Raw genomic sequence first — 14,998 nt, 5'->3', positions numbered from 1 at the left:
CATTTTTCATTGGTCTGGGAGTAGGTCAAAAAAAAAAAATGGAGAGCTCTTCTTTCAGGAGTGGGCAAGTTTTATAGGGAATACAATCTTAAATAAATCAGGTTTCACAACAGTTGTGTGAAGGTGATTGACTGCAGTCAACATACGTGTGACCCAGAGGTAAATAAAATATAAATATTGCTGCGAGTTTTCACGTGTGTTTGTTTTTACTTGTACAAATTACTGTAAACAACTCACCTGAGTACAGAAACAGTTTGGAGTGCTCGTGCAAGGCTAACTGTAGTGTTGTACTTGACAAAGTGTGCTCAGAGATTTATGTAGCACCTCGATACAGAGAGAGAGAGAGAGAGAAAACATCCATAAAAGCTGCATGAGAAGACAAAGCGCACACTCCGCAGTCTAAAGGTAGGACAGATTACCTCGGTGCAGACTTTCATCCATCTATTGAGGAAGCAAAATTGATCGGAAAAAATCAAACTAAAGCTATTCCGCAGCAAGAAAAAAAAATAGAATTTGCTTGGAGTCTTTTTTAGTATATTTTGAAGAGTAGGCCATCTACTCTCCGCAATGAAATGCAAAGTGGAGCAGAGGATGAGTAAAAGTAGGCCTGAATTATGCTAATTAAGATGCGGGCTTACACTCCAAACCACTCCAACCATTCGCTGTTGATTCTGATTAAAACATTTTGGTGGCCAGGATACTGACCCAAATTTTTTTTCTTCCTTGGTTTACAGAAAAGTGGAGGATTCTGTTCAACTAGTAACTAAAAGTCAGAGAGGCCACGGTCGACGATTATAAAAGTACAGGAAAATGAATAATCTGGGGTCTATTCTACGCGACTGTGTGTGTGCGTATCGCTTGTGACAGACACCCACTGAGGGGGTTTGTCTTTTCATTTCCTTGAACTTGAAGTTGCATCAGTAACTTTCTCCCTCCTCTCCATTAATTTTCCTCTGGCGTTGCCTGTCAGTGCTGACATTGATGTTACCTGATGTCTCAATAATAAAACACAAGAGGAATGTTTGCTTCCAAGGGAAGAGGAAAACAGTGAAACTGAAACCACATAGCGTTTTTTTTTTCTCCTCAGCATAAAATTCAAAATGATCCGACACCCTCGGATATACAACCAGTGATGGTGTCACGCGGATAATTCATCATGCGTCTGTCCGGCTTGAGGCGCCAGTATGACGGTCCCCGAGTGGTCTTTGACGAAGAAATGTCACACAACGCTAAAACATTCTTTTCAGGCAATTAACACAGCCGAATGAATAACTCCGGCCTGTGCTTTTACAGTCAGAAATCAAACGCGCTGCGACTTGAGTCCTAACGTTATCGATTCCTTGCTGTTACTCCCCTCCGGGGTTCGCCATGTAACAATCAATCACCAGAAGCAAGCTCTGTCTCTCACATCCACTGATGGAATATTGACAAATTACGACATTTGAAAAGAATGATGGGTGCCCTGAAATGTTGTAAATCTATGAGGCCACTTGTTAACTGTCCAGCACATCCACTGACTCGAATGCTTTGAGTCAAGCATTACTCAAAATGTTGGATTGACAGACAAAAAAAACAAAGCTTAGGAAACTTTATCATATCAGACGAGTAGAAACTATGAATCTAACGCATGTGTGTGCGAGATCAGCTTCGCGCATTTATTTCTTAAGCGATGGGGTTTTTGAGCTTCCAAAGCCGCCACTCTTGAAGGAGCATTTAAAATATCTAACCAAGCCAGAAAAATTTCATTCAAATACCAAATACATGCCAAGTAAAAAAAAAGAATAAGGAATCGTCAGCGCCATTCATTTATCATTTTCTATCCTGCTCATCCTCATTAGGGTGAAAGGTAAGCTGGCGCCAAGGACACTTACAGACCCGTCACAGTCACACCTAAAGACAATTTTGACTCATTTAATCAAATATCAGGTACATGGTGGCTAATGGGAAATCCGGGAGATTCACAAACGGTCAGTCCATTTCAATGCCAGTCGAACAGGAAAACAAAGCACGGGAGAATGAGGCGGTGAGAGGCAGCATCAACATCCAGGAGAAAGAATCCAAAATAACGGATAACAATCATTACAGTCAGCTTTGATTCTTTCACGGTAACGCGCGATAGGCATCAATTGGCGATCAGTTCTTCCAGGCGAGCCAACAACTTCACCACGTTGGTATCCAATTTGCGTCCCAGAAGTTTCATTCAACCTGCGATTGACTTCATTCATCGCCCGAGCCGTGAGTTGAACCACAATTCTCAGAGCTGTGATGGAGACGTGCACACCAGTCACCATGCTGGGCCGCCTTCAATTTTTTTCCAAACAAATGTTCAGAACACTACCGGGAATTTGGAACTACTAGATCTACCAGAGCCGTCATTTTGACGGATTGCCCTCTTTCGCGCTCTGACAAGGACGTCATGGACTAAAATGATTATTACTCACTGCTAAAGTGTCAAATAAAAGGTATTTTGTTTATTAAAATTCCGTTATGAGTAAATTCTAATATTAAATTATGCCCTACAAATGAATGAGAAACGGTTGGTGGAGCGCCTCTTGTCCCGACTCCCGCATCCAACAGCCAATTTTACCGCACACAACACAGTTTCTCTTGGCAGGGCAGGTGGACTTCTTTACTCAGAGTTGCTCTGTGTCAACCAAGCAATTTATCGTCACATTCGTCAATATTTTGAAGTAGATGTAATACTCGCTTTACTCTATAAGACTTTTTAGAAACATTGATGACCAGCAGCTTTTCTCAATGCAGCCGCTTGTTGGTATGGAAGCGCGGCGGCGCCATCCCAGCACAACGTGTGTAAAAGCCATCAAATTGACGGGCGCAATGTAGTTAAAGGAGTAATGACTTGTAACGCTTTTTAGATTGTTTAATACCAGTAAATTGCACCATGGGAATAGAATATATACGTAATTAGGAAAAGTCAAGTCATCAAATATCTATTTACGCAGAGTAATATCACATTAAAATTTGTCATTATAACTTGTAGTGTTCAAGAGTCAATGTTCAAATGTGCGTAAGTATCCACATTCTTTATAGAAAACTTTGTTGAAGCCACCAGCGCAGCAGTTGGTGCCCCGTTTGCCATATGATGTCAAAGAATTCCGCTTTGGTTTCAGAAAACGTTATTTCCCATAATGTCTGTCAACCAAGCAGTCTGAAGCACTTAAGCATAAAGGTCATGTAGTTAAATGGCTACGGAGACATTTCCATTTCCACAAAGGAATGCTGAGGTTCCATCTAGTTCTAGACCTTTCTCCCCAGGATATTCAATTTGGCCGGAGGATCCACTCGAGAAAGAGGCCTGGTGGTTCCAAACTTCTTTCATTTAAAAGTGGAGACCACTGCGCTCGGTGCGACCAACAATGTTGCACATTCTGTTTGTAGTCTACACTAAAAAGCTCAAGGCACATCTTCTATCCTGTTACCTGTCATGTAACACATGCACTTGTCAAATGTGGTACCTGTCATAGATGTGTGTGCCTTGCCTGATCATGTCCAATCAATAAAATTTAGTGCACTCATTATTAAATCAGGTTGGATAACAATCTAAAGCAGGGGTTCACCAAATGTGGTGTGGTGCCAGCGGGGCCACATGAGTAGCCGACGAGCCTCTTTTAAAAATAGTTCACCAGTGATGGGACAATTGTGATTTCCCTGAAATATTGTAGTAGGTATCGTTTGAAAATGTGAACCCTGGAAGATATTTATTGATAAAATGTTGCATATTGATGTTTTTATGTTGTTTTTTTTCCAATATTTGGCAGAATATAATTCCAATAACCAATTAATCTGCCAATTATCCATCCATCCATCCATCCATCATCTGTACCGCTTCTCCTCACTAGGGTCGCGGGGGGTGCTGGAGCCTATCCCAGCGCTCTTCTGGCAGTAGGCGGGGGACACCCTGGACTGGTTGCCAGCCAATCGCAGGGCACACAGAGACGAACAACCATCCGCGCTCACACTCATACCTAGGGGCAATTTAGAGTGTTCAATCGGCCTGCCATGCATGTTTTTGGAATGTGGGAGGAAGCCAGAGTACCCGGAGGAAACCCACGCAAGCACGGGGAGAACATGCAAACTCCACACAGGTTGGCCGGAGCCGGGATTGAACCCACGCCCGATGCTGTTTCTCACTGTGAGGCCATCGTGCTAACCAGTCGGCCACCGTGCCGCCCAAATCTGCCAATTAGATACGATAAATTAAAAAAAAAAGCATGACAATAAAATTACCTGTTTTTTGCTCCCTTCACGCTTAAAATAATGAAGATATGAAACACAGGCAGAACATTTTACTGTTCTAAAATATGTTTTCCTTTTGTATGTTTAACTTTACAACAGGACAAAAATCTTCAAAAACAGATACATTTCTGACCCATTTTGCATGCGTGTTTGAACATCATTATTTTTGTCTCATGTTGTCGTATGTTAATGTGCGCAAAAATAAATGAATAAAAATAATCGGGCTATTTTTGTGCTGATTTTTGACTACTTTTAAATAGCTAATATCAGAAATAGGTCAATCAGAATGTGCTCTGAATGTGATCGGAGATCTCCCCTCTTAACAAATAATTTCATGAAATATATCAATTAAATTAATTAAAGATTGAATAATTAAATAAAAATAAATGTGAAATTAAATAAATAAATAAAACGCATTATGTTGCAGTAGCTTCAAAAAGATTAGTGACCGCTGATCTATAGGATAACCAGCGGGATCTAAATGTGTATGTTATATAAGTGCCATAGTAAAGAGTGTATTTTTAAGAAATGTTCATGAGTAAAAAAAACAAATGGCACTTGGGAACCTGGTGTTATGTTCTGATCAATGAAAATTTATTAAACTAAGGATCCTTGTAGTGGCCTGAATGTCTGTCAATCTAAGTGTGGATGTCATATTTCAAAAAGATATATTTTGTCTGGATCCACACCAACACCTCAAATGGTTTTCAAATCATTGCAAGTATGTCAAACAAACTTATGCTCAGCAAAAAAGAAAAAGTGTATAAGCAAAGTAGGTAAGACCTTTTAATAAAGTAGGAGTTATACTTTTCATTTCTATTATTACAAAGAAAAAAGCAATATGAAGGAATAAGTGCATTACAAATTAACTTCATTGGCAGGGCAATTGATCGTTAGTAGCTTTCTCCTTAACTCAAACTCCATTTCCTGCTCTAATTTCCCCTCCTCCTCTCGTTATTGTCGATGACTAGGGTGTTAATGATTGCATCTGGCGGTGCCACAAATTAATTCCTGCCTCTCTGGCAAAAAGCTGTTCCCCACCTGATTATGCAAAGCAGGCCTATATTCTCTCTCTTTGAAGTGGAGGAAAAGCTGCTTAGAGATTCCCCCCTCGAGGAACCGCCGCAACATGGGGAACATCAACAAACCAAAGTTCACACAGAGGTCAGCAAGATGGCTGACCATTTTCTAACCTCACTAATCGCCTCATATCATCACAATATATTTTGCCTCCGTGTTGGACGAGCGTACATGTGATCCGGCAGCTATATTTCAAAGACGGTCAGCAAAAGTAGAACATCCAATAGAAATAGCCTTAGAAACGTACTCAATGGTGTGTGTTCACCCATTGAAGCTCGATGGAACAGATGCCAGGAGAATGTACCCGCCACACTGTAATGTGTCCTCGATAGGGTCTGCTTCATCGACGATGTCATTGTTTTGTTTGGGGGAAAATAAATAAATAAATAAAACCAGTATACTGCTCATCATCCAACCAATTACAAAACTTGAAAAAGGACACACGAAAAAAACAAAAACAAGTAGTCATGTCAAATTAGTTGGCAGGCAATATTTGTTGTGTGGGGGCAAAATGGTACACGCGCCTCAACTGCACTAGTCAGTGCCACTTCAGTGTTGAGAAGATAAAACGCAGGTGGTTGTCTGCATTCAAGGACATTTAGTAGTTGAGGTCTGAGCATTTCGAGCCGGGTAAGAGTTGTACTGACCACTCTGGCATGACAGCATTCAGGTAATGAGCTTCTGGGGGATGATAGAACTTGATGACTTGTTGAAGGGTGTATAATTTGATGTAGTGGTACTTAAAAGTGCTGCTAATTTTGTGTAGGACAGCGCAGGGGAGCTTTAACTTCATGACATGATTACCGCTCTTACACTTTCTGCTAGAATGAGAGGACATGTTTTGGAAACCCCATGAACAGCTTCACATATTTGCCGAAGAACTGTTGCCACTTTATTTTGATAAAAGTGCACCTCAGTTTTCGGACAAAAGGCTTGCACCCTGAAGAATTATGCTTTAAATTTAGTTGAATGGTCAAAACAAGAAGCTGTGAATAAAAAGAAACTGCAAGTGTGTCTTCCCTTTAATTGAGAGTAAAGGGAATACATGCATCTGCATCTCAAAATTTATGTTTTAACTTCAAATAATGAAGCATTGCATTATAGACAACTATGCTAAGTTAAATATATAAATATATATATATATATATATATATATATATATATATTTATATATTTTTTTTTTTTTGGAGATCGCAAAAAAAATAATCACACAAAACCTGTTTGCAGAAAAACACACTATTTCCTCTTCCTAAGCCGAGACAAAAACATGGGCCCCCAGGTTTTACAAGGCTGGGGAACCACGAGGATGCCCAGTTTGCGGTCATATGAGGACACGCGGCCACACTGTGGCTGCAGAGATTGGGTGTTAGGTACCAGTTCACGTTGAGCAGGGCTAAATGTGAAGTAGCTCGATAAGGGAAGAGCAATCTCCTCCCAAAGGTCCTCGGGTTCAGCTTCAGGACAGACTTTGAGCACAGCCTCAACCACGGCAAAGTTCTCCGAGCTGGACATGGTGCATGTTGAATAGACCACAATGCCCCCTGGACGCACTGCTGACAGTGCTGACCTGCAGGGGGAGGATCAACATTGCACTTCAAAACAAATAGTCTGACCAAAAAAAACTTTTTACAACATTTTTATACTATGCTTACCAGCCATAGCATTATTTACATCTAATGCGATTGAATAGAAGTATTCATTTAATGTCTCTTATTTTGGTTTGTAACGTACAATCGCAATATATTGGACGAAGAGCTGTTTCTAATATTCGGACTCATGCGGGTGAATATTTTCAAAACTCTCAGTATGGTGCATTGCAGTTGTACAGCGCTGCAAAATGCAACTTCAATAATAAACACATTACGTTAAATTATTACCTCTCTGACGTGTTTCTAATTATTTTGATTAACCTAATGGCCAGTGATTACAATTGAGTGACCTGAATGTAATTTCAATCAATCACTCCCCAACCCTCCTCCTCCCAAATCCTTCTTCCTAAGGGATTCCCACACACACAGGTAAATAATTTGTCATTTGGACCAAAGCGACGCAAGTAGTTAGAAAAGTACTCCTTTATCAAATCAAATCTTAGAAGACTCAGGAGACATTTTGACTTGCCGTAGAAGCTGGACCTGGAGCTGCGGCAGCCTGCCTCTCTCTTTTAACCTCTGTTCCACCTGCTGGCCAGCAGACGAGAACAGCCAGCTCCTGTCATTGGAGCATGGAGCATCAACCAGGACCTGTCACACACGCAGCGACATATGCAAGTGAGATGTTGTTCATGCTCTGCTGCTAATCCAGCTTTTCCATTGGTTTGCCCATAGCCACGCTCTGCTTCCAGACATGAAAAGATATGACACCCTGTACCCAAACAGAACCCACCCAGCACAATTCTTCAACCCTCGCGCTCCCTCTTTTTTTTTTTTGTACTCTGATCTTTATCCTTAGTAAATGCAATCGCATGCAACATTGTGATGATGCATTTTTCTCTGCAAGACCTCCGCAATCAATATACTTGAGAATGATAATGTGATCCAATCCAGGAGAAAAATTCTGCCTTTAAAAACAAAATAAAGCTAATTAGTTTTCGCTGACAGTGCGAGACAGGTATTCGATTAACAGTTATTATTACGGTGGTTGTAATTTGTGGGGGTTTAAAATTGGAATTCATTGTCTGGCAGCAGTCTAACAATGTCTCCTGAGTTAAATACAAAATACGGAGCTAAAATTAATAAGGTCCCAAAAATAACAACAATAGGAATAATAACTATAATTGTCTTATTGCACGTTAGGTCTGATTCGCTATGTAATTCCAGAGAAAAAATATACATCAGAGTGAAAACTCAATTCTAAATTTACCTTGATGGGCAAATTAGTCTTATAAAAACCAAAGTAAAAATAATAATATTATATCAAATATATCAGCTCTTAATTATCTGTCTCATCTTACAAACCATTTTCATTTGTTAATTTCACTTCATGGTTGGTTGCTATATTTTCCCGAAAACAATCTACTTGAACAATCAAAGACGCCAAACGCCACGCACATCATTGCAAACATGACGGCGGTTCTTTGCTTACTTTGTCATAAATCCCCGGCTCGCTGTGCCCAAACGACCGTCCATCCTGGTCTGAGACAACCACTCGGCTGCTCAATGAATGCGGCAGGAAAGACTCCAAGGTTTTAGTCAGCCTCTCGCGTCTGTGACCATCGGGTTCATTACAGCAAAGCAATGCTGGAAAAAAATGATTCAAAGATTTTTAATATGGAAATTAGGCAGGAATTTAAAAGTATTTTCCCATGTGTTTAATAAACAACACAAGTTTCACTTTGTGAATAAAAATACTTGAATAAATGAACTTTTCCAGAGCATTCTAATTTACTGAGACACAAGAAGAAATGTAATTTTCTGACATTTTTCTTCGCTGAGCCACATACAGCATATGACTTATGAATCACAAATTCAGTGAACAAAGTGCGCTGCAGTAAAGTTGAGGAGCTCTGTTTGAGGATTAATTCTTAAAAGGTTGCTTAAGTAAAGCAGAGTCACCTGGGGTAGCACACTGCATTATAGCAAAAGCTTTGCCCCCGGGAGCAGCACAAAGATCCAAAACCTTCTCTCCATCTTGGACTTGCAAAGCAAGTACCGGGAGCAAAGAGGCAGCGTTGAGGAGGTAGTACTGCTTTAGTTGGCCGGGCCTGTGAGCCTGTGATGGAAAACGCAGCGGATACGGATGGATATAACACTGCAGTGACGACGAGGGCGGACCCAAAAGGGCTTCTGATTGAGCCTGCTGAATGGGGGAGCTGTTGTCAAGCTGGAGATGGGAGTTATCGGTTGGACACATGGAGAGAGACCCTTTGGACGTTTGGCATTCAGCATTGAACATAGTGCGCAAAACACCAGGCAATGTCAGGGCTTCTTTCTGAGGCAGTAGCGTGGAAAAGCCTTTTGACAAGAGGACACGCTTGATGTCTGTCACTGCAGTAAAGCGATTGAGCAATACCCCGTACTGCCAAGACGGAGGGTCAAGCAGCACAGATCTGTCAAACAGAAACAGTAGCAGTAAGCAAACATTGGCCGCAATAAAAACAACGCATTAATATTGACAACTATACTGACCTCACAGATGTCCACAAGTCCCCGAGCTCTTCACTGTACTGATGGTCAAAATGCTCCAGAATTAACTGGCATGAAGATCTTTCTTTTTTGCTTGCTCTGATGACCTGTTACAAACAGAATAACAACACTTTTTTACTCAGAGATATCGTTTTTGATGCACTTGACGAGCAGGAATAGCACTCTGAATGTTTATACAGGGATGAGTCATCCATCCTAGTAACCTTATTTGATTCCCAACCAGGAGGAGACAAGTAAATATTTTGACATTCAGAGAATTCTCCTGCAAGGACAGTATAAGGTATTTTTGTATCTAAGTCCAGAGTACATTTACATAAACTGACTGGACAGAGGACAATTTATCACAATGCAAGCTTCGTCTCATGCTGACAAACTTTGGAACGGGTACCACTAGTGGAAAGCGGGCGCCCTCTAGTGGTACTCAAAAGAATTACTGCCTAGTTAGTATTTGTATTGAATCTTTAACAACCATTTAGGCTTTGTTTTGTTTTACTTTTATTTGCAATAAAATGTATTTAAATAACTACAGAAGTAAAGTTTTCCCCAATAATTAAATGCAGAGTTAGTGTTCAAACTATGAAGAATGTAACAGAAGCTTATAGTATTAAATATACTTTCAGGAATAGAACATGTCTTGTCTTTTGATGAATACTTAGGTCTACAAGACTATATCATTTTAATATAGGTCATGATAAAGGTACCTGGAAAACAAAGTATTTGGAAGGTGATAGTTGGGGTGAAACATTTGAGAACCACATTGTTAAAGAATAAAAAAAATACTTTTCAATTTTACTTTAATACATAGAAATATTTGTAACAGCTCAGTGTGTTAAGAAGTGCACTCAAAGCAAAAATAAAAAGTAAAGAAAATAAAAATACAGGTACTATCTAACGTTATATATGTTGACAATTTCAAACAATATGTTATTATGTAGCTGGTGGACTGGCAAATCTGTCTGGCTGTCAAAAAAAACTAAGCAATACTATATTTTTTCCTTTCTCTCTTTTTAAACTCCAGTCGTAGTTGATCTCGTTTTTTTTTCTCGGTTATTTAATGTGGTTTTACGTTCACAGTTTTCAAAGCGCAATGACGTGGCGACACCTGCTGGATACAGTCTGAAACAACATGCACAAACTGACCGAGTTTTAACTCAAAAAACTCATTCGTTATCACGTTGACGCGCTTGAAATAAACAAATCTTCTCTGTTGGATATGTTTTATTAACTGAGTGGCGAGTGTCAACCGTTGGCTCGTGAAATAAGAACAGTGACACGTGCAGAGATACGATAAACATCTGCGGAAGCAGACAAAAAGTTACGGTGAATTATTTACCTGTGGACTAGAGGCTATTTTTCGCTCCTTGCGTTTTCGAATAGCATCGTGATGACCTGACGAACACAGAAGCCTCGACACGTGCTTCCCACCCCTGTTGTTTAATGTCCTCCGAAGGGAGACTGGGAATTGAAACATTTGATTCCTACATGGAAGACCTCAGACGATCAGTGGTTAAATTAAACAAGAAATATTTTACATCAAACCAATTCAGGGTGTCCCCCGCCTAATGCCCGAAGATAGCTGGGATAGGCTCCAGCACCCCCCGCGACCCTAGTGAGGAGAAGCGGTATAGATGATGGATGGATATTTTACCTCAACCACCCAGAATGTAATCGGTTCTTGTTCTACTTTAACGATTGAGTGCCGGTGTGCCCTTTTACAATGGACAGCGCCACCAGGCGGACAGGAAAATTAACTGACGCATTTTACAGCGTCACCAGCAAGTAGTACAGTACAAGTAAAAATAAGAAATCCATAATTGGGGTGATTTATGACCCATCTCAGATATCCAGTTTTGAGTTAAAAAAAAGAAAATGCTCCAAATGTTATATCTGATTAAGGATCGATATCATTTAACATCTTGATTGATTTATCTTACTCATTAATAGAACTTCATTTATTAAGATTATTAAGATTATATGCGACAGAAGGGCACCACCTCATGAGAATTTATAAGAACGTGTAGTTCTCGTCGTTGGGGATCAAAGACCAGCGACCTTCTGCAGGGGTCACAGATCGTGTATTGACAGGTTAGTCTAGCGACAACGCGCATGCGTGCACTAAAAGGAACGCCGATAACACCGGAAGTCAAACCCTAAGGGGACATTGCGCATGTGCAATCCTCTCGTGTGTTCGACCTCCACTCGTCACCGGTAAGGGCTATTCTCTTGTCATACCGCGGTTTAAATTATTATTTAAAATCTGTATCTGCCGCCTCTGCGCAACGTATTGATTTCAAACAAGCGACACTGTTCTCTTGTGTTCCACTAGCTTGTTGTTGGCAACCACCTTTTCGATTGTACCCTACGCTGACCTTAATCAGCGCGTGTGCCCACACTGCACTTGCTTTGTTCACACCCTATTGCAAGTTATCTTCGCTTTCTCAAGAATGTGCACCTGATTATGTTTTTAATCGATTCCTTTTGTCATTGCGCAGATCTTAATCTTCTCCAACCCAGTGCTTGACCTGACGAGGACGTCCTGTCGTGATGTATGCCTGTGCTAAATTCGTCTCAACGCCCTCTCTGGTGAGGCTTCACAAAAGTGGATAGAAATGACAGCGTGAACACGTGAATGTGTCATTAGTTAGTGGCAGATCTTTTTTTTTTTAATGTTATTGGCACTTGCTATGTAGCTTGCTAGCTGTGTTGCTCTGCCAATGGAAGATCGTCGTCCTTGTTCACGAAGGCTAAGACTAACGGACTCCTCTCAGGGTTAAAGGGACACTTGGATGAGCTTATCATTGGCATTTATAGAATAGGTCTGCTTATAAAAATGACAACCATACTAAAACGACCCCCCCAAAAAAAGTCTCCGTAGTGATTTACTGGCTTTTTGGGGGTGATTAGATTTACAACAAACTGGCACGCCCCTTTTTGGAGCTTGGTTTATTTTTTTCAGCCTTGGCGTCTCGTCACAACAGGGAGGCAAGCGTTGTAATATTGTTTGCTTTATTAGTTCTGTTGTCTAAAACGGCAATCGATTGCCACCAAAATGCAAATGCACGTCACTACTACTGTTGTCCACTTCAACCTGTGAAAGTATAAAAGCGTTCCGCACAATAATTTGGATTTATTGACATCAAATGTGAGCTCGTGTGATCCACTCCACACAAAAAAAAATAAAAATACATAAAAAATACCGTGCCAATCTTCACTTGCATAGGCTGAAGCGGACAAGAGCATGAATGCGCACACGAACCCCGAATGGTTATATTTCGGACTTTTACCTGCACTGAAGTCATATCTCCTTTTAGGAGGCAGGCGGCTGGCAGGCAGCCAGTCACTTAGTGTTCTAAAACTACAATATGTCATCACCAAAATGTATCCGCTCATCTCTCCTCATGCTTACTTAGTACAGACGTCCACATAATTTTTGGTGACGTTTGATCGCAGTTTTCTGACTTGAGTCCTCGGTTTACGATGGCGTTACGTTCCTGCAGCAGCGACTCACCCTGATCTAGCCTTACTCTCCTCATAACATTTCTATGCCATAAATATAAAAACAATTCGATGAAAACCGCCAATACGGTGGTAACTGAGCCTTTCTTCTTGCACTGTGTGACGAGTTTGTGTCCTTCTGCCAATACGCAAACTGGTTATTTGCATTGTTCCGAACCACACAATGTATATCTGATTACTGCCTTAAACTGAGGATCCTCTGAACAATGTTGTTTACATTTGTACTAAATTTATTCAGACTGGTAGCACAATTCATTTTTAATCTGTTGACAATTAAAAAGGCTCTGTCAGATTATTAAAGGTTTTCATTTCAGGTCTATTTTAATCAACTGTACCTTTTTTTTTTTGTCCCCTGTTATATAGGTCCGTGCAGGATCTCAGGCTCTGTACAGGCCACTGTCAGCAGCTGTAGTGTCAGATGCCAAGAGGGCAGAGGTGAGCAGGCAATACTGAAAGTATGTTGTTAATGTAAATCTTATCAGATAAGATTTCCGTCGAACAGCATTTGTACAATTTCTGTGAGAGAACCATGGTAATAAATTTGTAATACCTTTTTGCTAAAGTGCTTCGAAATGTTTGGCCTGTGAAAAAAAATTATTCTGTTACTGTTGAAGTTGTAACGACATTCATGAGGTCACAGCTGACATCAAAACATTGTTTTGTTTGTAACATGACATTTTTATGGACGTTTGTACCAATTTGGGCGGGGAGGGTAAATTTGGGCAATAATGAAAAACCTGCTAACAGAATAATAATAGATTTTTGGAAAATACAGTCACACTTGTTTGGCCTTGATGAAAATATTGCCTTTGTCATGTTTGAGTCAGCCTCTAAAGTACTGATATTTATTATATTCTAGTCTGCTGCATTCGTCCTACCACGGGGAGTTGCCGCTTCCCAGCAGCAGGTGGTGCTGCGTGGATTTCAGACCAGCGCAGTGAGCCGGGACATCGACACTGCTGCTAAGTTCATTGGAGCCGGAGCTGCCACTGTCGGAGTGGCCGGATCTGGAGCCGGTATTGGGACAGTCTTCGGTAGCCTCATCATTGGCTACGCCAGGTATACCAGCTGTTGTGACTAAGTCTATCCTTACGCCACTGAGGGTGCCTAGACATGGAGCGCTTGCCGCGCTTGATCACATTGGTGAAATAAGTCCTTAAGTACCTCCAACTTCAATGTTTGTGAATCAATGAACAAATACAATGATGACACCTAACGGACAACTTGGTGACTTACATATGAAATGACTCAGACACTATATTTTACCACGCACAGTAGGAATATCTTTCTGACACATGAATATAAATTAAATATATAATATTGATAGTTGGCACTTGGCAGAGATTATTTATATTTTGGAAGGTCTCAAAAATGATGTGGGTTGTTATTTTTCTTTTCTAAATACATTTTGTATTTCTTTCTCCACAGGAACCCTTCTCTGAAGCAGCAGCTGTTCTCCTACGCCATCCTGGGCTTTGCTCTTTCCGAGGCTATGGGTCTCTTCTGTCTGATGGTCGCGTTCCTCATTCTGTTTGCCATGTAACCCATTTCAGGATATCTACAACCAGGGACGTGTCACAATATTACCAAGAATGAGCAGTCTGCATGTCCATGAATGGTAGAAGAACACAATCATGGTGCTTAGTCCTCATTTTCTGTTATGATTGTGAGCAGTTGGCAAACTAACCATTTTTAATGGTTTTTGCTCTTATATTGTATATTTAATCAAATGTTTTTGTTAAAGAATCATAAAAGAAAACTTTGGATCTGTCAACTGTGTGTGCATATTAATTGCTGTGGTATGAATCATTTCACAATTAATTTGAGCATGGATGTAACCCTCAACTTGGAGAAGTTATTTTCTTGCGGCAAGAAGAAGGAATGATTTAACATAAAAATTACTTAAATTGGGCAAATGCATATTGCTGTGTATTTTGTACTTGGCCACTGTCAAGTCACGAATTGCAAGTATAGGCAAAAATAATCCAGTGCAATGGCGACGT

The 14,998-nt window shown here is 40.5% G+C and overlaps 2 protein-coding genes across 3 annotated transcripts; one reads left to right on the top strand and one right to left on the bottom strand.

Moving 5' to 3' along the window:
• Positions 1–5,030: 5,030 nt before the first annotated feature.
• Positions 5,031–11,147, bottom strand: nsun3 (NOP2/Sun RNA methyltransferase 3). Its single transcript, XM_088296479.1, has 6 exons — positions 10,813–11,147; positions 9,462–9,565; positions 8,889–9,382; positions 8,419–8,573; positions 7,456–7,577; positions 5,031–6,904 (listed from the first exon to the last, which is right to left on the bottom strand). Exons 1-6 carry the CDS (start codon positions 10,948–10,950, stop codon positions 6,574–6,576), a joined length of 1,344 nt encoding a protein of 447 aa, XP_088152605.1. The 5' UTR covers positions 10,951–11,147; the 3' UTR covers positions 5,031–6,573.
• A 380-nt stretch (positions 11,148–11,527) lies between these two features.
• Positions 11,528–14,769, top strand: LOC148337159 (ATP synthase F(0) complex subunit C3, mitochondrial-like). Of its 2 annotated transcripts, none has more exons than XM_088296480.1 (5): positions 11,528–11,687; positions 11,972–12,062; positions 13,359–13,430; positions 13,855–14,054; positions 14,424–14,769. In XM_088296480.1, exons 2-5 carry the CDS (start codon positions 12,024–12,026, stop codon positions 14,536–14,538), a joined length of 426 nt encoding a protein of 141 aa, XP_088152606.1. In that variant the 5' UTR covers positions 11,528–11,687; positions 11,972–12,023; the 3' UTR covers positions 14,539–14,769. The 2 variants fall into 2 exon arrangements, with proteins under 2 accessions (XP_088152606.1, XP_088152607.1); XM_088296481.1 differs by lacking the exon at positions 11,528–11,687 and adding an exon at positions 11,710–11,898.
• The last annotated feature ends 229 nt before the right edge of the window (positions 14,770–14,998 follow it).

Source organism: Idiotropiscis lumnitzeri, chromosome 5, assembly GCF_059441095.1.
Source record: "Idiotropiscis lumnitzeri isolate Australia: NSW breed Sydney's pygmy pipehorse chromosome 5, RoL_Ilum_1.0, whole genome shotgun sequence".
Lineage (NCBI taxonomy): Eukaryota > Metazoa > Chordata > Actinopteri > Syngnathiformes > Syngnathidae > Idiotropiscis > Idiotropiscis lumnitzeri.
This window is presented reverse-complemented; position numbering and strand designations above follow the sequence as displayed.

Coding starts and splice junctions, on each gene's coding strand:
- nsun3 (XM_088296479.1), bottom strand. CDS start 10,950: ATGTTTCAATTCCCAGTCTCCCTTCGGAGGACATTAAACAACAGGGGT. Junction 9,383..9,461: donor GACTTGTGGACATCTGTGAG/GTCAGTATAGTT, acceptor TCTGTTTGACAG/ATCTGTGCTGCTTGACCCTC. Junction 8,574..8,888: donor AATGCAGTGTGCTACCCCAG/GTGACTCTGCTT, acceptor ATTTTTTTCCAG/CATTGCTTTGCTGTAATGAA.
- LOC148337159 (XM_088296480.1), top strand. CDS start 12,024: ATGTATGCCTGTGCTAAATTCGTCTCAACGCCCTCTCTG. Junction 12,063..13,358: donor TCGTCTCAACGCCCTCTCTG/GTGAGGCTTCAC, acceptor CCTGTTATATAG/GTCCGTGCAGGATCTCAGGC. Junction 14,055..14,423: donor CTCATCATTGGCTACGCCAG/GTATACCAGCTG, acceptor CTTTCTCCACAG/GAACCCTTCTCTGAAGCAGC.